The sequence below is a fragment of the Eleutherodactylus coqui genome, chromosome 11 (assembly GCF_035609145.1).
Source record: "Eleutherodactylus coqui strain aEleCoq1 chromosome 11, aEleCoq1.hap1, whole genome shotgun sequence".
NCBI classification, from domain to species: domain Eukaryota; kingdom Metazoa; phylum Chordata; class Amphibia; order Anura; family Eleutherodactylidae; genus Eleutherodactylus; species Eleutherodactylus coqui.
The window spans coordinates 41,112,029-41,135,865 of record NC_089847.1 but is presented as its reverse complement, the minus strand read 5'-3'; the positions used below and the strand labels follow the sequence as shown (position 1 = coordinate 41,135,865).

General features: G+C 40.6%; 1 protein-coding gene across 3 annotated transcripts in view; it reads right to left on the bottom strand.

Moving 5' to 3' along the window:
* The window catches only part of RPGRIP1L (RPGRIP1 like), a 133,149-nt gene that overhangs the window by 19,170 nt on the left and 90,142 nt on the right, over positions 1-23,837 (bottom strand). For 2 of the 3 annotated variants that reach the window (XM_066583914.1, XM_066583916.1), the window contains 3 exons: positions 22,710-22,787; positions 14,243-14,402; positions 11,771-11,862 (listed from right to left, as the gene is read on the bottom strand). In XM_066583914.1, the coding sequence (XP_066440011.1) occupies positions 11,771-11,862; positions 14,243-14,402; positions 22,710-22,787 (330 nt within the window). The remainder of the gene's footprint in view (positions 1-11,770; positions 11,863-14,242; positions 14,403-22,709; positions 22,788-23,837) is intronic. The other variant, XM_066583915.1, reaches the window with a different exon arrangement.

The following is a 23,837-nucleotide window of genomic DNA, read 5'->3' as shown; positions in this document are numbered from 1 at the left end:
AGGGCATTAACCTCTCCACATCTCTAGAACACTGGGGAAATCCACAGGAAACCAAGCATGAGTCATTCCACTACCCTACACCACCAGGGAAATGGGCAGCAATCTCCCCACTTCTCTAGACCACCAGGAAAATCCACTGGAGACCAAGTATGAATCCTTCCATTATACTATAGCCCAAAACCCTATATCACCAGGGAAGAGAACATTAACCTTTCCACACCCATAGACCACCGGGGAAATTCACTGGAGACCAGGTATGAGTCCTTTCCACTACCCTGCACCACTAGTGAAATAGAAACTAACCTCTCCACTTCCCTAGACCACCAGGAAAATCTTTTTTTCCCCTTATTTTCACTTGTCAGTCATTTCACTACTTCTTATAGCCCAAAATATACAGGTGCATATACCTATAAGTGAAAGAAGCCTATCCATCCATATCATGCAGCTCACTCAAGAGCCTACAGTAATAACGGTAACTGTAGAATTGATGTTCAGAAGTTTCTAGTCCTTTAAAGTAAAGTGTACTTGCATTACTGCTCTGTAAACATTCCTAACCTGCTGTTATATTTTACAGCAAAAGAAACATCCACACAGGAAATTTAATTAAAAGTGAGTTGATATTTAACAAAAATGAACAGCTCCGAATCAAACTCGCTTGCCTCATATACAATCCCGCTTGTGACAGTTTGCAGATTTAGACTATTACAATAGAAGGCGGCTTGGAGATTATTTATTTGGAAATGTTTTTATTATATGGACTAAGACTGAGTACCCATTTAAAACGACAATTTTCACAGCTGTCAAGCTGACTGAATATTTGATGTGTGCAGGCTTCTCCTCTCCTATAAATGAGACATTTCCTTTCATCTTGTACCCTAACACACGTTACCTAAACCCCTCAAATCTGAATATTTCAATACGGTTCTTTCATTATTCACTAGGTTCATGGAAATTTTACTAGGGCAACCACATTTTTCTGTCGTTATGCATACAGGTACAAGCCTTCAGCTGGCAATATTACCACGATTAGCATAGTTTGATGAAATATTTAAAAGGTTTTCTTTTTTTATTATTTTATTACTCTAAAACCTAATAAATCAAATGACTGCCAAATGCCATTAAGGTGACGCTCTGACTGCTATGTGCTTTTCATATTCAAATTTGAAAACAGGGCTGATGAAAGAGCGTGCAGATTACCCGGCTGCTGCCTGCAGCTTATACTCACACATACTTTATATGTATGTGTGTGTATGTATATATATATATATATATATATATATATATATATATATATATATATATATATATATACACACACACACACACACACACACACACACACACATATATATATATATTGAAGGGGTGTTCTTATTAAGTATAGACCAACACAAATGAAGTCGGGGCATGTGGGTTTGTGTGTGTTACTACCCCTTTGGTGTTAATGTAATCATTGCAATGTATATAGATGTAATACATGTTTGTGTAAATATATTTGTATTGTTATATTTATATACATAATAATGGCACAATATAGTTATGAAATATTTAACTTTTGTAACATCAGAGAAAAAAACCCAAGGTAGAAAATAACATTCTCTCCCGTTTGAGTTCATCAATCACCCAGTTTACTTACTTTCTCTCTCAAAAGTCTTGATTGCTACATTTCCCATTGCCAGCCACCTGCTTCATTGAAGCACCTCGTATACTCTCCTCTACTAATGGGTGAACACTGTTCAATGTGGTTCTAGTATACTAAATTCCAAAAGAGCTGGTTCCTGCAAAGTTTTTAACGATCGTTTGGTATTTAAGGGCGATACTACTATTTTAACATCTAAGCAGGTAATTTTACCTTTACTTTTTATTTCCTGTTTCTTATATAGCACCAACATATTCCCCACTGATTTATGGAGATTGCCATCAACAAGTTAAATGTGATAGGAAAACATTTAATTGATCAGTATGTTTTTAGAGTGTGGGAGGAAACCCATAGAAATGGGATTAGAATATACAAACTTCAGGCCGATGCTGTCCCAAATCGGATTCAAACCCACGAGCCCAGTGCTGTAGGGCAATAGCGCCAATTGGCATATTTTACCAAATAATGTTGTGGTTCTTATGCCATCTCTAACAGATCCATCTATTTTTTAAGCTCTACTTCCTCTTCCATTAGTCTTTGTTGGCTCCACTTGGACCCTTCTAATTAGCCAGAATTGTTCCAGCGGAATTTGAGCTGCCCCTATATTACATTCACCCAGTTGGTTGTCTTTTAATGCTATATTTCCGCTGTGGGGGAAATGTCTTGCTGGCCACAGTTTTCCGCAGCAAATTCAACTATTGCCATGGGTGTCGGGAGTGGGACCTGGGTAATTAGCTGTTCGCTCTGGGTGCTGTATTCTGATAAGGGTTGTCTGATGGGATATCCCCTTTAAAGATATCCTTATTACACCATTAAAAGTAGTTATACACCTTAGACAGCTACTCAGTCCACATACACACACTTGGCTCAATCAAGAATGAACCAGTTTTCAGTAAGAGAGGGGATTAAGAGTATCTCTAGTAAAATGATCTAGTGTGTTGTAATATAGTATAACCTTTCTTTCCCCACAACATCTAACATGAGGAGAGTCGACACACCCCCATGTATATTAGATGGTCCTGCTCAAAGGATTAGCGTTAGAGGACAGTATGGGATGTGGTTGAGACACAATGGGACACTTCTGTCCGACTTTACCACCCCATCCCCCTTATGAGGGTCACAGGCCATCCCACTGTAGCGTTACAACTGCTGCTGCAGGTGCCATCATCCATGTAGCTCCAGTCTAAATGCCATTATTATCCAGTGTTATCATTACTGTTAAACAAGTATATATCCTTCTGTTTTATTTGTTTCCACTGAGACATTCAATATTAAAGTCTCTCAGTAGCCAATCAGGGCGCTATGACTGCATAGTGGTCCGCCATTGTTAGCTCATTACCTCCTTAGTGTTCTCTGTATGTAGGAAGCAACGATATTTAAAGGACCTTTACAATTAGAGATATTAGTAACTTTAGAGTCACATGTTACATACGAATGTCATATACTAATATCTGCATGCCTAAAACAAGTTTCACCGGTATACAGTTTCTATCAGTACATCAATGCAATTCTAATTCTTGCTACATGCAGAGCAAATGAAATACACTCACATATCCAATGAACTGCAGTGAAGAGTACAATGCATTCCCCTAAACTCCCAAGCGTCAGATAAATGTCATTATTCTGAGAGTTACATATATCTGGTATAATTAGAGTGAAAAACGCTGCTTTATCTTGATGAATTTTTCCTCTCCAGTATTTTAAAAGACTCATAAATATTTAAAACAGTTCAAGTATTTCAAAATTTAATGATGCTGAGAAGGCTTGTTATGGCAAGGCAGAATTATAGGAGTATTTTATGAACAAAATGGTTTTAAATCAACCTGACAAACTCAACTGGGACCCTGATGTCCCTTTCGAAATGAATTTGTCAAGTGTTTAAAGAAGCGAGGATCTGAATGGAATTTTCTACTTTAGAAGCTTCCACTCAAGATAGATTAGAAGTGATCATGGATATAATACAATTAGAGGAGCCTCTTTTATATAATAGTGGCACACAAATTCCGGCTGTGGAGATCTCCGTACATTTTTCTCTACCAATATCAGGAAGAAATCGAAAAAGATAAGCAGCTAATGAAAATCTGAATAATGTTGAAGCAGTGTGACCGTTTACAATGTAAACGGCTATCTTGTATAGAATATGTGAAGAAATTAGCGTCAAAATCAAACTTGTTGGAATTTTAAAACGACCATCCAATTTCAGAACGGAACTCTGTCCCAGGACAGTAGAGGGTATATAACCTGCAGTTGTTCTCTGCCAGCCCTCTGATTCGCTGGTTTTGGGGCCTATTTTAGCTGTCCAAGATGGCTGCAGCAGTTTTCATACTGTGCACTGCTCTCAGATTGGCCAGTGCTGATCACAAACGCAGTTTAGGGCAATCAGAGAGCAAGTATAGTGCATTAGCAGTCTAAAACTACCAATGCACTGTAGTGGATTGGGTAGTCTGAAGCAGAGGCGTAACTTGAAGCTCATGGGCACCAATGCAAAACCTGGAACGGGGCCCCCAACTATAATACTTTATTCATAGTATTGGGCTCCCTATATGGAGAAGAGAGGCCTGAATCAGCTGCTATGTTATCTTCTATACACTGCACATAAAGAGCTGACTCTGCTCCATGTCTGTAGCACACACAGAATTAACAGCATCATAGCTGACAGTGTACAGCAGTGCAGAGCAGTGTAAGTGTTATTCCAATAGCTATAAGACAGTAAATCACTCACTATTAGCTGCAGCAGCACATCTTTGTGAGTCTCTCTGCTTCTGCCTGCCCTCTTATTTTGAATTAACAAAAAGGGTGGGGGGAAGTTCATAATATTAAATAATCTCACTACTATGTGAGCTACGGAAGCAGTAATTTCACCCATGATGAAGAGTTCATTACAAAGTGCCCAGGCAGTTTTTTATTTTCTTTTGCTTGATCAGAGTAGACTGAGAAAAATTAAACTTAAGGGACAAGTCATTTTTTCAACCACAGTAATAATAATAATGATATTGCCAAAAAGCATGATGCCTATATGTCAGCATCTCCCTAGTTAAGTTTCGCTCATTAATCTGTATATGTCACTTAAGATATAGTTCACATTTTGACAAAAGAAGATCATGCATTCCTAACAAGTAGTTGGTCAAATATCAAGTCCCAGCAAACCAATGTGCCCAAAAATGTTCAACAGCTTTGTGAACTCACTTACATTAGTGTGAATGGATACAAGTCATCTTTAACTTATTAGGACTTGTGCTGGTTTTAGGCTCTCTACTAATTTAGCCTTGACTTTTATAGGAGTTTGTCTTTGCTGTGTTAAACAATCTTTATAGACTTACTCAATTAGACATAATCATCTCTTAAACATGCTAACGTTAATTGGTTTCCTATGAAACTGCCACAATATGCAAGTCTGAGATGAGGAATTTAGATTGTAAGCAACATTAGTGAGATAGTGGCTGTACAGTATGACAGAACAGGTTGGTGCCATATAGCATAATGAGTAATCGGTAATTAATTGAAAAGCATCTAACACTATTCATACATATATTAAATAATATAGGCACATACTGTGGCATATTAATTACTGTAATTTAGACAGATCCCCAAGCAGTTCACAAGTAAAGGGTGTTAATATAGAGTGCTGCGTATGCATCAACATAGTGACCCTTACTGAAAAATATGGTGCAACTACTGTGCAGAAGAAGGTGGTATACTCTGTAATTGGACAGGCTAACAATTATAAATATGAGAATTATTTTTATAATTTGGATGCAATCCTTTGTGGTCAATGACTGCCTGAGGTCTGGAATTCTTGGACACTACCAAATGCTGGGTTTCCTCTCTTGAGATGCTTGCAGGCCTTTTTTGCATTCAGTTGCTGCTTGTTTGTGGGTCTTCTAGTTTTGTCTTCAGTAAGTACAAAGCTCAGTCAGGTTGGGGTCTGATGACTGATTTAGCCATCGACGAATATTCCATTTCATTGACCCAAGAACAACTTGGGAATTTTTTTTTCGTTTGATATGTTATGGGTTATTATTAGAGATGAGCGTGCCTCGCTCTTCTTGAGTAACTGCATTCTTGTCCGAGCGTGCTCGGGGGGGCAAAAGAGAGATCTCTCTCACTCTCTCCGCCGCTGCCACCCCAAGGGTTTTTGAGCTTTAAATGTTTTAAATATTTGTAAAAATTTAATTTACATTATTTTTAGAGTTTTTTTTTAAAGTCCTCATTGAGGACGAACTTGTGATCACTTGATTGCTTGTACAATATACTGCAATACTTCAGTTTTGCAATATAGTGTATTGTTAATGTTAGTCTATTGAACCTTGCCCGAGGTAGAGCTTAAAGATGTTGTCTAACCTTTATATGGTTTTTCACACACCCCTGCCTCCAAATACTATATATTTTAGCAACATACTCACTGTGGAAGGTGTCACAGCATCTGACCTGTGACATCACCAGGTCTTCTGGTTTGGTGATATCCCATAAACTGGTCACGTGGGCTTCTAATGTAGAAGCCCAGCATGTTTATGGGACTTCACTGATGAAGTCCCGTGTCAGGACCTCCTATTGGCAGATGTGGTCATGTGGGTAAACAACTACGTAACCACTTCAGCCAAAGTAAACAGACCGACTGGAAGACTGGAGTTGCAGTAGGGGAGCAGCAACAGCAGAGAGGGGAGTACAGTTGTTTTTTTTTATATATACTGCAACCCTCTACTGCCACCAATGCAGTTGTTGATCGAAAAAACCCTTTAACCAACTGCAATATATGGCAGGCCTCAGATCCTTCACTAGGTGCTGAAGTGAACACATCGGCACCCACACTTGTGTTGCGGAGTGACCCCTCCTTCCAGCTAATTGCTGTGGTCAACATTGACTGTGACATCGAACAAAGCGGCCATTGCAGGCGGGTGTCAGCTGTTTCAAATAGCTGGCACCCGCAGGGTATGGAGCAGGTCAAGCTCTCCAGCCTGCTCCATACACCCCCTGCACCCGTCAGCCACACATTTAAGGTGGGTGGTTGTTAAAGCTAAAGGTCTACACTTCAATCACATATTGATAGCTTTGTTTCAGATCTACTATGGTGGCATACAGAGGTTGAGCTATGAAAATGGTGTCACTGACTGAATACTTCTGGACCCAACTGTATAGGTTCAAGATATTGCGGGTATCATAATTGGCATATTGCCCATGAAAAAGGTCTGGCGCAATGGGTTGGTATATGTACCGAGAGCAGAAACAACGTACAGAGACATAAGCTTCATAATTAAATTAACTTGTGTCACTGTGACTAATTGTTTTTAGATGTCATTGCTTTAATGCATATAGAACATTTTTTGTCTCCTGGAGACTCTTAGGAAGACAACGCTGTATTTCAGCATGTATGGAGGGCACCGTAGAGTCGAAGAGATCAATAGAAAGAAGTTTACAAAGCAGCAGATTACATGATTACATTTAACGTGGCTACAAGAGAGAAGTACGATGTTTTACAGTGGAGGGTCTGCAAATACAATTGTTGCCAGTTGGGAATATTCCTTTAATCAGGAGATTATGCATTCATTCTTTAGTATTCAAATGTATGAAATATTCATAAAGCATTGTCTAACACAGAGCACTCAGCAGCTACTCCCCTGTTCTTCCATGTAATTAACATGCCTCCAAGGTTTTTGTGGATGAGGGAGTAAAGGCTAGAGGAGTCATTATCCTGGGAACTCTTTACATGCTCAGTGTATCCTCTCCAAATGGTTTTATGATGGAGAGTGTTGTAATTGCTGTGCCATTCACTTGTACAGGTTCTGTTCCACTAAACATTAAATCACAGGCACAGAGATGCTCGTCTTCATAAGTGTCACAGCAGGAAGTAAAAACACACATGACAGTGAAATTAAGGTTAATTTGAGTTTACTTGTACGTGTTATGTCGCATCTTGTTTGCATATGGCCAGAGGTAAGAGAGGAATTCCCAAGATTTTTCTTTCAAGAATGAAAGATGTATTTTGTTGTTTGATTGCAAGATCAAACAAGATCGTCCTTCCTGTGCTGACTCGGCAAACAGATGCTTGCACAGTTTTATATTTTACAGTTATTTTTAATATTATATATATATATACACATATACATACATACACATATTTAAAGGGGCACTAACTTCTTTTTAGGCAACTTTTGCTCATCTACCTGCTTGTGTTAGTCTCATAATTTCTGTAATATACTTGAGTTAAAAATGTTGTTTAACCACTGTAAATCATGTTTTCAGTGGCTGCCACTAGGGGTCTCCCTTCCAGCTTCTGTGCTATCCAATGTCTGTTTGTAGGTACAGAGCTCCCTTAGTAAAAAGGACACAGGGACATTTCCATAACAACAGGTGGAGAGGCTATCTTCATAGGCAGCTCCCTTGCACTTACAGGCTGCAGGCTGACAGATCTGCAGACAGTGTAATAATGATCTCCACGGTCTCTGCCTCTCCGGCTGTTAGAGTATGTGGATGTATGTATCTGCGTGTGCACACATTATATATACACACACACACTATAGTGGGCTAGTAATTATTAGGAAATTATAGTACCAGTGTTCTTGGTGGCGCAATGTGCCACACAGCTCTGCTACATGCACATCACGCACACAAACAGCTGTGGTACACGGGCGCGTGACAGACACACACAGGTGTGCTATGTGCCATGAACCTGATAGCCACAGCTCTGCTACATGGCATGCGCGACACAGAAACAGCTGTGCTATGTGACATACATCCATGATGACTATACACATTACATGCACAGCACATTAGACAAACAGCCACTCGCAGCTCTACTACATTTATGCTGACTGCACATATGACATACACAGCTCCTTGATACAGTAATGAGCCCCTGGTCATGTGATCCCTGACTCCACCCACACAGGTGATCAATTGACGGTGACGTCATTACAGGTCCTGGTAGTTTTTGTTTGCTTATCCAGTGTACAGTACTATCAAACTCCAGAATGGCTCCTCTCAATGCAGTGACATCACCACAGGTCCTTCAGCCCACCAGATCTCTGTGGTGGCAGTAGGTTGGTGTCTCCTGTCAGGACCACCGATCTGTGGTGGCGGTAGGTCAGTGTCCCCTGTCAGAACCACTGAGTTGTGTCGGACATAATAACAGCTTAGTTGTATTCTCAGTGCATTAGCACCCGCTATGATGTAACCAGGGGGCGGAGCTCTGCCATCACCAGTGGGGGGAGCTATGACATCGCCAGGGGGGCAGAGCTAGGAAGTCGTCAGGGGAGCAGCGCTATGTGAGTGAGTGATTCACGGACAAGTGGTCATTAGTAGTTTGATTTATTAACCCTTTGGCCAGAATTCTTGATGATCCTGGGAAATCAGAGAGGTGTGCAATCAGATACTACTTCCATGCTGACTGGACCAGAGACAGTGCAATGCTGCATGGAAAGTAAGGACAAGGAAGTCAGGACATGAACTACTAGCAGAATGGTAGGCTTGCTACATGACCCCTCCATGACAGTGGATTGCAAACAGCAGAGCAATAGAAATATGGGGAGGAGCCCCTGAAAATCAGAACTTAGTAGCATGAAACTGTGCAAACAGCAGCAAATGAGTGGATAAGGAGAACTTGGCATATTCTAGAAAACTTGTAGACAACTTAGGTACGCTTTAAAAAAAAAATGAAGCGAACACTTACGCATCACAGTATAACTCAAGTCACATAAACTTCAGGGATATCAATCTGTTCTGTTGATTGTGAATCAATTTCACATAATTCGGTGGAAATGAAAGTGACAACAGGTGCCCTGAAGAAGAAACAGCTAAACAACCCCCAAAAAGGGAATGTCTCTGCAGATGTTGGTCACAAACAATTACTCTCTCCTTATCCTTCCTGACTGATTGTTCTCTAGTTTCGCATTTTTCTAGCGTCCCTGTCACTACTAGTACACGAGGCGCTACCGGCAGCCCAATCAGGTTGCACAAGTAGTCTCGCTTCTCCAGGACGGCACATCCATGCATGCTGTCCCACAAAGGTTTGCTGTGTCTCCCAGCACAGTCTTAAGAGCATGGAGCAGATACCAGGACATGGGCTGTTACACAGGGACAGCTGGACAGGGCAGTAGAAGGGCATCAACCAAACATCAGAATAGGTATGTGCTCCTTTGTGCGAGGGGGAACAGAAGGAACCTGTTTGGCTGTTTTTGTAACTCTAGACCACCCCTGGCCACTACATACAGTCAGGCCAGGGTCCGGTTCTTGAGATAGGTGTGGATCCCGCATCCATCAAACTCTTATGGCATATCCTGTGAATATGCTATAATAGTCTCAGACTGAAATACCCCTTTACTGAAATTCAAGAGAACTTGAGGGCGAACACATCTGTAGAATGTGTTCACAAGAACTGTGCACATCATTTTAGATACATTGGAAGAAGAATTGCTATGGAAGGTGGATGTAGCCTCTAATAAAACCAGGGCTGATGTTGTATTTCAATCATTTCTTAGCATAAAAGTGGGCGAATGATTTGTGCTCGATGGAACTCAGAAGCTTCCCACACCTTTTCACAGTTGTAAAACGTAGGGCAAGGGCTTCATAAATGTGGCATTTGGCTCAAACACCATATTTTTCAATGTATTTATGCCTAAAAAGCGATCCAAACACAAACTAAAAATGTGACAATGCGTTCATGTGATGCTTTTATTAGGAAGGTGCGCAGCACATAGAGGAAATTAGCTGAAGACAGAAATCAAAGTCAAAACTTCAAAGCCTGGCATTCTCCTTAACGTGTGGGAAGAATTTAATTATGTGATCCTTGTTCTGTGAATTAGGTAAAGTTCATCAGATCAATTTAAATGCATATCAATCACTCAGCAGCGAGGGTTTTATTAAAAAGATCTTCTACCTAAGGTTCATACCATGCTACTATGCTTTACACAGCACTTCCAGGTATTTATTACTCAAAAATAGCATTTGTGGTGATGTGCCTCCCAGTAATACATGCTGGATGTGAGGTCTGTGTGCCCAGGATGCTGCTGCCTTCACTAGCTCTCATGTATCAGCCTCACATCCTGTACTGGTCTCCTCTTCTACAACTCACAAGAGATCTCTATACGCCGGTGATGACAGACACCAAATCCGAGGAGAGTGTGACCCCCCCCTGCAGTCTTCTCCCTCCTCTCCCTGTACACTGATACTTACCTGACCAACTCTCCAACTTATATATGTTTTATTACCTATCTACAACCTGTGTCATTTGTTCTTAGTGAAAATCTGGACGCTTTCCTTCCTCTCTACACTCTCAGATTTGCGATATACATTCTTGTCCCACTTCCTTCTATGAGAGAGGATGATGACAATGCTATGAGCAGTGCTCTATTAGAACGATGTCAGATTTAGAAGGACAGTCAGCTATGTAAAGGAGTTAAAGCCCATTTATACACACAGATAATCTTTCAAAAGATTGAAATATCAGTGATAGTTTTGCATAAAGTACTAATAGTCACTAATTGCTATTAGTACTTTGTCAGCTTAATTTGCATGCAAATGAGCTTCTGGGAGCTGTTGCAGAACTCAGCAGGAGGTCTGAGCTCTGTAATTAGCTCCATTGTTTAGCTACAGGCTGCTAAGAGAAAACAATTTGATCTCTAGCTCCCCGTGGAGAACTCAGCACCATGGACAGCAGACACAGCATGTGCTGTCCTGCTCATCAGCTGTTCTGCCAGCAGGGCTGACAGCTGAGACAAAGCAATCAGCTGTAATCAGGTCTCCCCTGGCATAACACCACATGTGGTCCTTATCAGCTGTTCTGCCGAACCATGGTTTTCAAGCAGAAATGAAAATAGTCGTTCAGCAGAAAACTGAAAGATGGGCACATTTAGACACAACGATTATCACTCAGAAGATGGCTTTTGAGCGATAATCGTTGTGTCTAAATGGGCCTTCTTACAAACTCAACAACAGCAGCATGATAGGATACTTTTAATGAAAACTAGAAATTGCTTCATTTTTTAAAATAAAAAATTGATTTAGCGCAAATGTTTTGTTTTATGTTAGATGGATTCCTTACAATATTTTTTTTAACTTTTATTTTTGTTTTTGCTACTTCCATGATTTCTGTTTCAAAAGACGCAAGCTACAGAACTAATATTTAATTGCACTTACCGGTTTCACATCCTGCGCTACCGGAATGATGCAGTCATCGCTGTCACTTTCTGTAGATTCGTTTCCATCTGTTGTTTGCCGTCCATCATGATCTTTACAAATGATTTACAGTATACTCGCTAAATCAGGTTATTGGTAATGGTACATAAAACATAATAATACATTCTCAGTTGCCATCAGGGTTACCAACCGTCCAGAAATTCCTGGACAGTCCATAAAAATACGGCACTTTTATCCAGAGTCCATGAAAAAATAGATGTGTCTGTGACTTTTAAAAAAAAATGAAAAGAACTGCCTGGGCAGTGTTAAACTCCACACTCTCGATTACTGTATAATATTGAGCTTATTACCCCAACAGGGGGAAGTACGGTGGAAGCAAGAACAAACAACAAGTACATAAAAAGTAGCCGGAATGTGGATGACGGGTGCTCTCACCCACTGACCAACTATGGGTCCAGGGTGCAACGCGCTTCTGCGCACCATTGGCACTTTTTTAAAGCTTGAGAAAGGCGCCGTTGGAAAAAACGCATTGCACCTTGGATCCATAGCCGGTTTGTTATAGCTTCCACCATACTTCCCTCTGTTGGGGTAATAAACCATTTAGATTATACAGTAAATCGAGAGCGTAGAGTTTTTCACTGCCCAGGCAGCTCTTTTCATTTTTTCTTGGACCATTACCCCTACACCCATCAGTATTGGGGGCTTCTCTGCTGCCGCCTAGACCCTTGGAATGCCAGAGGACCAGGAGTGAGTTCTGTATATCTTTTTTTTTTTTTTTTTTTTTTAGATACAAGTTAAATCTTAGCCCAGAGTGTGCTGCATACAAGCACTGAACACACTATGCACTACACTGCGGCATCAACCCAAAACTCATGCACTTCAAGGGGTATTCCACTGACTCAGCAAAGTTTCCCCAACATTCCCACTTATTGCTGTTATTCCAAACATCCACTTAAGGCATCAAACTGAAGTCCAGGACTTTTTTTTATCCAACCTGCTCCACTGCTACTTCCCAGACAGCTTCAGACTTCCACATTGTTGAGTTCTGTATATCTACAGATGCCCTTGGACTACAGGTGCTGAGCGGGTGTAATCCCTATCGCTGGGGGTCCACGCTTAGTGCCAGGTGAGTCTACCATTTGATGTAGAGTACCTCCTGTACGTATATTTTAATCAAAGATCCATCTGGCGCTTTTCGGTTTGTTCTATACGTGATTTTTTTGATGCTGCTGCTACTTGAGGAGGGTATTATGATTGTAATACCAATGCTGGTAATGAATGCATATCAGTATCTAACCCACAAATATGTGTCACTTATATTTTTTATAATTTATTGTTATTTTTTCGTATGTGTCTGTAAAAAATGATGGTTGTCTGTGATTTTTGGATAAGTAGTCCAGAAAAAAGAAAAAGTCAGTTGGCAACCCTGATTTCCATGTTTAAATTTAAATATTTTACATTGTATTTAGGCATGAAGCTAGCATCTTCGTAATCTCCTTTGGCCTGTAGCTGTTCACTCATTGTCAACTGCCTAACTGCCCCTGGGATCAACTTTGGCACAAGTTGGGAGCTTCACAGGTTGGGTTTCCATTACTGAGCAGCTTCGCACAGAAGCCTAAAAAAGGGGCTCTATTTATTGCCCCGAAATGCATTGTATGAATTTATGCATTGGACCAATAAGATCATCTAGTCAGATACCTGATACTCTACATATTTTGCCTGGAATCCAGTTAGGCAGGCCTCAGGAACAGAAACCTCCTCCTAAGTAAGCCTTTTTATAAGAAAATAACATCTCTCTAATAACCCTTAAGTGCAAGACCGATCTACTTTTTCTTTTTGCATTTACAGAAGTTTAAAGAGAACATTTCAGGCCCTTTGAGTCCCATAACCCAAGGTTGTAGGCTTATAAGACAGGGGCCACAGACTCATAGAATGTGACTGCCATACTAACCTATCTCCCAGTTCCCTCACTGTCCACTTGCAACCAGGCGTTTGGTCCATTGAGCGGACTCCTTTTCTCCATTGCTGGCTCACACGCACGGTCTTCATTTATTACGGACTGTACGTGCGCACGCATGCAATGAAGAGAGGGTGTCCACTTAATGGAATGGGGAGGCAGGTATGTATGACAGTCACATTTCTGGACCTGACAGGCTCTCTTTAAGACCCGCATGTGGAAAGCCATGTAAAGCATGCAATCGGACAGAAAAATCTCAAACTACTTTCACCAACAGCTTGAGGAAGGCAACACTTAATATTAAGGCCTAGACTTATTAAAATGTTCCATATGGCAATCAGGGATTTGATATTCTGGCATCCACATACTTTTGGACACATAATGCATCCCATAAAACAAAAGCTAGATGAAGTTCATCCCAAGTAACACTGACTTTCTTCCCACAATAAAATACATTCAGAAATCTGTGTCAAAATACGAAATAACCATTTACTTTTATTATGACAAATACATACCCTCTGCCTCTAAATCTTCAGTTACTTCGTCTTCTGATGTCTCAAAACTTTCAGCGTCATATTGTTGCTCTAAAGGTGGGGAACCCTTTTTTTCCTCATGCACAGACTCCTTCGGCTGCTCTCTGATATTCTCATCTTCAGCAGATTTATCATGTTTCATCTATAACAAGACACATCATGTAGTAGACATATAAATAACATTTATGTTCTTCCAATTTGCAAAAATAACACGTAAGTACTGTAGAAGGCATACTTCTGCTTAAAGTGTACCTGCAGACAGCGATCTACTTAAAAGCCACTCAGAATATGCATCTCAGGGTGTTAATTCACATTTCTAAGCTAGAATTGAAATATGAGCGCTCTTATAGCTTTATTCACTTGCAGGCTGCACACCCATTCATTTTGTGGAACAGAGTAAGAGAGAGCTTACATTACTGCAGCCCTTTACTTCCTCCCTGCCGAGGGAGGAAGGATAGATGGATTTTAATATATCATCCAAACTGGAAATTACAAGCTGTCTGTGTAGGGAACTTGCTAAATAATAAAGTTCTGTGATTACAGCATCCTCTGCGCTGTTTCAATTGAGTAGTCTACAGTGTGAGAGGTGGCGGGAAAGCAGCAAATGAAATATAGTTGAACTGTTTCTACAAATCTATCTGTACCATGGCAGACAATAGTAACAAATTCCTGTTAGTGAATTAGGAAAGGCAGGTCTGTAGCATAAGCAGCTAAGTCATTACGAAATGACTGCATATTTGGATCCACCAGCACTGTGAAGCTTTTACTTTTACCTCGAAGTATAGATTAATTATATATGGCATATTTTTTGATGATTTTGGTATAACTAAGAACTCCAGATAAGAAAGGTTAAATTCAGGTTAGACATTTTTCTTTAGATTTTAGTATTTCAGCATTGTCTGCTATTCTACTTGTCAGACTATGATGACTGACTAGTTGTGAAAATGAGCACACAGTTTTTTCTTTAACAACAAGTCAATATTTGGACAACCCTACTACATTAATGTGCAGAAGTCAGAATATGGTGTATGTACAATCACTGACATGTATTATAGTGTTATGGCAGTTAAAGAATTGAAGAGGTAGTAAGAGGCCATTGAAATTAAGAATCTTCCTTTTTGGTGAAAACTAGCTGCCATTAACAGTATGGTGGTCACTGTAGCATGTCAGGAAATGAATGCAACATTTGTCAATTGTGGCAATGCACTAATTCCATTAAGAGAATTGTTATATGTTTTATAATTCTTATATATAATAAAGCATATTCATTTATTCCTGACTGTTTAGGACTTCACCAAACGGTAATGTTCTATACCGTTCTGCACTTAAGTTTGTTTGCCAATACATTTTCAGTGTGATCACATGTCAAAAGTGTAGTTAGGGGGAACTTGCAGGACATGTACCTAAGGAGTAGGTGGCAGTATGGGCACCGACAAGCCACTGTTCCTTGGTCAAGAAGATGCAGGCCTAAGAAAGCAAACTAAATTGACCCAAATGATGGAAAGACTAGCTACACCTCTGTACGTTAACCCCTTCATGACAAAGGTCTTTGTTGCCTAAATATTCACATGAACATTTCATATTTTCAAAACAATTTTTAAAAAATTAACTCGTTCAGAAATTGATGGCAGCAACACGTCTGTCTCACTCTCCTCTTGAGTCCATGAAAAATGGGGTCTGTGGATTCTAAAAATTATTTCAAATTTTGATTCATCTGACCACAAACTAGTTTTCCAATTTGCCTGAGTCCATTTTAAATGAGCTTTAGCCCAGAGAAGATGCCTGTGTTTCTCGATTATGTTGATATATGGCTTGCATTTGTGGATTGCACGGCGAACTGAGTTCACATGCAATGAATTTTGGAAGTCTTCCTGAGCTCATGCAGTGATTTGCATTACAGAATCATGCCTGTTTTTATAATTTCAACAGATTTTATTGGGAAAAAGATAAGCGAATTATTACATGCCGATCAGCCGGAAAATTTGCCTCACAGGGTGTGCAATAATGTAATTATACAATAAAAACATAACAATATGGCGGTCAGATGGAAACGGCCCTCCTGTCCTTTAGGGAGGTGCTGAATAGGATTTCATAAATTGCCCTATTTGTATGACATGCAGTACAGTATGACACGTTAGAAAGGTTTGGCGTAGTATGGGGACCATGGCTTGACCTGGTCGATACTCCAATATTTAGACATAACCTGCTTTCGACTTACAGCGATCTGATTGTCTATATATTTTGGAATCTCTATCCTTGAATCTGGGGAGATTGAGAAGCGAGTGAGAAGCAGAATGACCTAAAGTTAAAGTGGAATATGTTTTATGGTTTTAGTTCAAAGATTCTGATCCAAATTGGCAAACTGCATACTTTTTGATAACCCATGAGAAAATGTATGATAGGATTTCTATCATAGATTAGTATAAAAATGTTTGGTTTTTTGCTATGTATGCCCCCTGCGTGGGGAAAATTGTTGCATGGATGGCATCTATTTCAGTTTGTGCTATCTTAATAAAAACCTTTTGAAACTAAAAGCATAACACTTAACTTCCACACAGCGTTCCGTTTACAGGAAATCTAACAGGTATTTCCGTTGCTCTCTCTTAGATCTGCTTTCTCTCCTTTTGAGGAGAATGTGAAACCAATGTTAGAACTATTAAAATTATGAAACACTGCAGGAGGGACTAGGGTCAGGTCTTTAGTGTCTGACGTACATCCCGTCTTACACTTTCTTTCTGCCCGTTTTCTATCCCATATTGAGTACTCCAGGCAGGTATATCCAGGGAATCACACCATGGTTGCCAGGTTTATAGGAATAGCTCCATTGTGTCTTCTCTCATGGCCGACAGTTTTTCATATAGCAGCATTCTTAAAACTCGAGCTACAATTGGGTTAAAGGGGTTGTCCCGCGGCAGCAAGTGGGTCTATACACTTCTGTATGGCCATAATAATGCACTTTGTAATGTACATTGTGCATTAATTATGAGCCATACAGAAGTTATAAAAAGTTTTATACTTACCTGCTCTGTTGCTGGCGTCCTCGTCTCCATGGTGCCGACTAATTTTCGGCCTCCGATGGCCAAATTAGCCGCGCTTGCGCAGTCCGGGTCTTCTCCTGTCTTCTATGGGGCCGCTCGTGTAGAATGCCGGCTCCGTGTAGCTCCGCCCCGTCACGTGCCGATTCCAGCCAATCAGGAGGCTGGAATCGGCAATGGACCGCACAGAAGCCCTGCGGTCCACGGAGACAGAGGATCCCGGCGGCCATCTTCAGCAGGTAAGTATGAAGACGCCGGACCGCCGGGATTCAGGTAAGCGCTGTGCGGGTTGTTTTTTTAACCCCTGCATCGGGGTTGTCTCGCGCCGAACGGGGGGGGGGGGGGGTTAAAAAAAAAAAAAACCGTTTCGGCGCGGGACAACCCCTTTAATTAAAAGGGTGGGTGAAGCCATTGAGGGCGATGTATATTCTAGCAGCCATACAGATGTACTGCGAGAGTTTATGCTGTTGATTATTGAACCCACGGGTTTATCAGCCAGGAGACAAGGGATGGAGAGAGGGGAATGGTTTGCCTAGGGCTCTGGATCATGCCTGTTTTTAATGCTGTGATGGCTGAGGGTCCATAGATCTTGAGCACCCAATACTTACTGTCGGTCTTGTCTCTTGTGCACATGAATTTCTCCAGATTCTCTGAATCCTTTGATGATATTATGTATTGTAGATGGTTGGATATTCAAAGTCTTCACAATTTTACTTTGAGGAACATTTTTCTGAAATTGTTCCACAATTTTTAAATGCAGTTTTTCACAGATTGGTGAACCCCTGACCATCTTTGCTTCTGAGAAACTCTACCTCTCCAACGTGCTCTTTTTATACACAGTCATGTGTCTTAGAAAATGGACCCTTCAGCTGTTTTTCATTAGTAACACTTACTTTTCTAGCCTTTTGTTAACCCTTTCCCAACTTTTTAGATATGTGTTGCTGCCATCAAATTCTAAATGGGTTAATGTTTAAGTGAAATAGAAAAATGGCTCATTTTTACCTTCTGATATGTGTTCTATGGTCTATTGTGAATAAAGTGTGGTTATATGAGATTTCCAAATCATTGCATTCTTTTTCTCTTTACATTTCTTTACATTTTACGCAGCATCCCAACTTTTTTGGAATTAGGCTTGCAGTATAAAATTCAAATTGTCTTTTTTCCCCCTATTTCCCATTCAGTTTAATAAATTTAAAAAATACAGATTTATTTTAAAAAAAGCTTCTTAAACTCATCTGTACAACAATACTAAATATATGCTCTCTGATTAACTTACTATCACTGGGATACCTGGGAACAATATATATACACACACATATATATATATATATATATATAAAAAATTTTTTTTAAATATCTCTGTCATTAGCTGATAATTTGGCTCATTTTCAGCACTATATTTATCACTTTTCACTGCTAATAGCTGTTCATTACACCCCCCTGTCACTTAATTAGGGCTGAACTGACAAAGTGCTGGCCCAAACTTTTTACAGGTAGAGCCCTATACAGTGAAATTTGTCAAGTGGAGGACTTTATATATGTATATGTATGTATATATAATGTCCTATCTGCATGGTGTTTCAACAATTAGGACTTAATATACAGATGGCGGACACAAAAGGGTTAAACATATGCCCATTAGATATACAAGTCACTGCTAAGGCTTGAGTGCAGCTATATAAACCATATATAAACCACACATATATATGTGTAATTCCTTTGTAACAAATGTAACAGGCATCCTGACATTTAACAGTCCTGCGTCTAATTTGTGCTCTGTTTTGTGTGAAATGTATAATACAACAATACATAAAGCTGTTAGAACAGCAATTGTAACTTTTTCTGCTATTAATAATAAATCTGCTAGTTAGACACTTAAATTACACAGTGAGAACTGACAGAAATAAAGAAATAGCTCATAAGAATTGGAAGTATAAAGCAAATTGCCTCTGGAAGGTTCACCCACAGGTTGTCCCAAGATAAACTGACTCGTCATATTCTTGACAAGTGGAAAATAAAGCTACGTATGAAGCAGAGCGGCATTACTATAGAGTCATGGGTGTTTGGCAATCATCACACTGAAGAAAACTAATGGCCACATTTTCCTGTAAAGAATGATGTTTAGGAAGGTTAAGTTACAGATGTAGTTTATCAGTTTCTAGCTTTTTCCACGAAGCTCCGTCATGAACTATTTGTTTAGCAAGTCTGCAACATTTAACAATGGGGTTTTCATGTACAAAAACAAAATGCCATAAATTACCGTAACAAAACTAAGAAGACAATACAAAGTGCCCGAAGGAGTTATAACTCACAGCGGAGTAACTCTTCTACAAAGAAACAAATCAGAAAGTCGGATTGTATAAAGATACTTATACATGCCTGATAATGCATAATTCTGCTAGTCTCCACATGTAAGTACCCATACATGATCACTCTAGATGGACACAATAATGAGTGCGGTTGTGATCACAATTTAGCCCATTTAGAGCAGGGTGAGATATCATTTTATGCAGCCTCCGGCCGTCTGGTCACAGACTTGCATGTACGAGACCTTGACAACCGCTGAAATCTATTTCTACGGCAGAGTAGAAAAGTGGCGTGCAACGTAGGAGCAGGGGCATTCGAGTACTAACGGGGCACTGTGTGACTCATGTATATGCAGAATGGGGGTCTCCTAACCCCTGTAGGGAATAGATGAGGGAGAGAGGCGGCTCTGCATGTATTTGGCTGTCTTCATTGTCACTTTTTTGAGCAGTGAAACACTTGGTTGTTTCAGTAACTCACATACAGTGCAATGGAGACAGCTGCACACATGCATGCATGATCTCTTCCTTTCTAAAGTGCAAACGGGAATGATAAGTGGGAGTGCTGGAAGTGTAACTAGAACCTATGAGACATGTATGACATATAATTTCTAGAAGATATTCTAGATTTTTACTACCTACCCTCAGGACAGGTCATCAACAGTAGATCAGCGGGGGGGGGGGGGGGGGGGGGGTGCTGCTTGGGATCCCAGACGATCGACTGATCCTTAGTGTAATGTGGCCAGATGTCATCATCAGCGGTCGGTGCCAGAAGTGTAACAGATGGCTAAACTCCCATTGAAATCAACAGGAACAATATGCCTCCTTCCAGGTCCTCATTGCGGTCAGAGGTGAAAGAGTAATAGGAAGCATTGCTCACACGGATTTCAATAGGAGTGAAGCCATCTATTAAATTTGCGACCCTGACCACCGATGACAATGTCCAGCCACACTGCACTGACAGCAGGCCAGAAGATCAGTAGGAATCCCGAGTAGCGGACTCTCGATCAACTATTGATGACATATCTTAAGCGTAGGTCATCAATAGTTAAAGCCTAGAATTCCACTTTAAGTATGTAATAAATGTCTCAGATGGTAACACCTCTGTAAGTTTTATTGTGGTTATTAGGGTTGTTTGAATCTGACAATGTGGCCCTTGAACCATAAAAGGTTGTGCACCTCTAATCTAAAGGGATTGTATAGCAATATTTACATACTGAGACAATCGTAATTAGTCAAATCATATGCAGAGCTTCAGGTATGCTAAAAAATTAGTTGTGTGTAAATGTAGTCACTCTGGCAATTAAATCATCCATCTAGACTTTGGTGCCCAGCCTCTGTACCATGTGACTGGTACTTCAAATTCATCATGATACAGAGGGATCTTCACGTGTAAACACGTCATTTGATTATTTTCAAGAAAAAATAACGAATTGTCATGTGAGCAATATATTGCCAAATCCCATTATCAAAGTGTGTGAAGGCACCCTAACATGTACAATGAAGCCCCATTTACACGCAAAGATGATTGCTCAAAATTCGCTCAAAAGATATTTTGAGTGATCATTTTGCATTAGCTACTAATGGGCACTAATGCCCATTGGTAGTTTATTAGCTTTATTTGCATGTAAATAAGCCACCCTTTCACTGTATGCAGATAACAGCAGGTGGTCTGTTATCTGCATACAGCCCCTTTGTTCTGCTGCGGGACTGCAGCTGAAAACAATGTTATCAGCGTTCCCGTGGAGAACTCAGCACGCGGCCCCTGCTATCACGAACGATAGATTTCATGCTCACAGGAAATCCATCGTTTAGCAGAAAAGCAAACAATGGGAGCATTTACACTGCATGATTATCACTCACTGGCCATCGGTTGAACAAATTTTGATTGATAATCGTGTGTAAATCAGCCTTAAGACATCGATTAAATGAATGGCTCTTATAAAGAAGATACGCGTTGGAGTGTAAGAAGACAACACAGCTGAGCTACGGGGCACACATAAAATGTAAGAAGATTAGTAAGGGGAAATTAGTCTGCATGAAGGATGTGCTTTCTTCCAGACGCACCGGCTGGCTAGTCTTTTTGATGTGTTTATTAAAAGGGAACCTGTCAGAAACTATAAGCCTCCTAAACTAAGTTAGGTGCTTATAGTTTAAGTGATGGGGAGTCTGGGGAGCTGTGTCTCTTACTTACCCAATCCCTCACTTCTGCAGTGTCCCCTGGCAAAGTCAATGCGTGCCAGCAGCTTGACTCTCTCTGTGTGTACACCTCCCTTGGAGATGAGTGCGAGATGAGCGTGCAAAAAGAGTCAAGCTGTTGGCCCATGCTGACTTTGCGGAGGAAACTGCAGGGTCCAGTCTCCTCACACATGCCTTTAGCAGTCCATACACTTTAGATAGCTATCGGCCAGATGTTCATTTGGAGGATAGCTATTCCACCCCCTCTTAATCGGAAGAACTGCTGGCAGACACCTCTGTAGGTGGCTTAGGCTCCTGCAGAGCAAAAGATTAGGCATACTGAAAGGCAACATGCCCAATCTTTCTTTCCTTTGACAACTGCCATCAGAGGAAAGTTGAGACACCCCTGTACACATTAGACTATTGGCTGGTCCTGGCGAAATCGGCATGTTCTGCCGGCAATCATCTAATATCTATGGGCACTATTGGATTCCTCTTTCAACAGTTTGGCAGTCAACTAACATGCTCACATTGGCTTAATGGTAAGAAGTGGGTAATTTGTATGTTCCATTCCGTACACTCTTATAAATGAATCATATTGAGTAAGATCTGCTCTCACTGGTGGAAAATCCACCACACTAGCCGATTGGGTAGCCTGTTCCTGTATGCTGTGCATTGTTTGCAGTGTGTGGCTCCATGTATTCTGATGTTCACATCTCTGATCCTTTGTACTTCTAGAATATTCTTTTGATACTATGCTTTGCTCCTGCATGCACAACTGCATTCTCCCGTTAATGGATGGCGAGTGTTGGCCTTGTAGTGTGACCCGATTCCAGGCTTGTTCTTTACTGTATTATTATTTTAAATTGCAGAGAGAAAAAGAATTTCCACGGTGTTAGAGGTCTACCAACACAGAAAATTCATTAGGCGTACCTCAGAAATGTTTAAAACCGTTACGGGATTTTTATCGATCTTTGTCTTTTCTTCATCTACAATGTGATCAACGTGGTTCTGAAATCACACAAAAACGATGCAATACATTTATCTGTGAGCAGCTAGAGCAATACTCTTCATATACTGTATAGCAAAAAAGTCCCAATATAGTAACAGCTTAATGTAGCTCGTTAGCAATCTCTGTAGTGTCAGACCAGCCTGGCCTCTGCCTATCCTTACACCAATGCCATGGCCCATCTACACACCTGTACAGACATGGGCTGTCAAACACACACAGCCTGCTCCTTGTTCAAGAACTGCACCACTCTTTAGACAACTCTGCCAATGCATATACAATATCAGTAAATGAACAAAAGGTCCCAGTCTACTGAAAAAACTATCTTTTTTGGGTCTTGTGCAATTAAAATATAAGCAAGAGTGTACTAAAGCATAATGTCATAAATGACAAAAACAATATTATCAGTATTTCCCACGTATTAAAGAGACCCACCCTCTGGTTTCAGGACAAAATTTTGTACCGAGACAGGAGGGTAGTATATTACCTGCAGTAGTTGTTCTTTGCAGCCCTTCCGATCCGCCAATTCCTGGGCCTGTTTGCGGCTGTCCAAATGGCTGCAACAATTTTCTACCTACTGGTAATACACATTGTGCACTGCTTTCTGATTGGCTAGTGCTCATCACATGATCAGTTCTAGCCAATCAGATAGCAGGTACAGTGCACTGGTAGTCTAACACTATCAATGCACTGTAGGGATTAGGTAGTCTGAAGATTGCATCTGCCATCTAGAAAGGTTCAAAACTGGACCTGGAGATGGTGGATTGGACAGATGCCAGAGAAGAAAAAAAGCAGATGATATACCCCTACCCTTCTCTAGTCCCAGGACAAAATTTTGTCCCAAGACCAGAGAGTCACCTTAAGAAGCCGCTGTCAGCTACTTTGAGTCCTATAAATTAAGCGTATGGGCTCAAAGTAGCTGACAAACTGTGTCCAGGCATGTAAGTTTCATACCTACCTTCCCAGCTGTCAGCTCTCAAATCCACGACAGCCATGCATTCCATGGACTACATAGGTGGTTGCTAAGTAGACTTCTCAGTCTTCCATGTGCC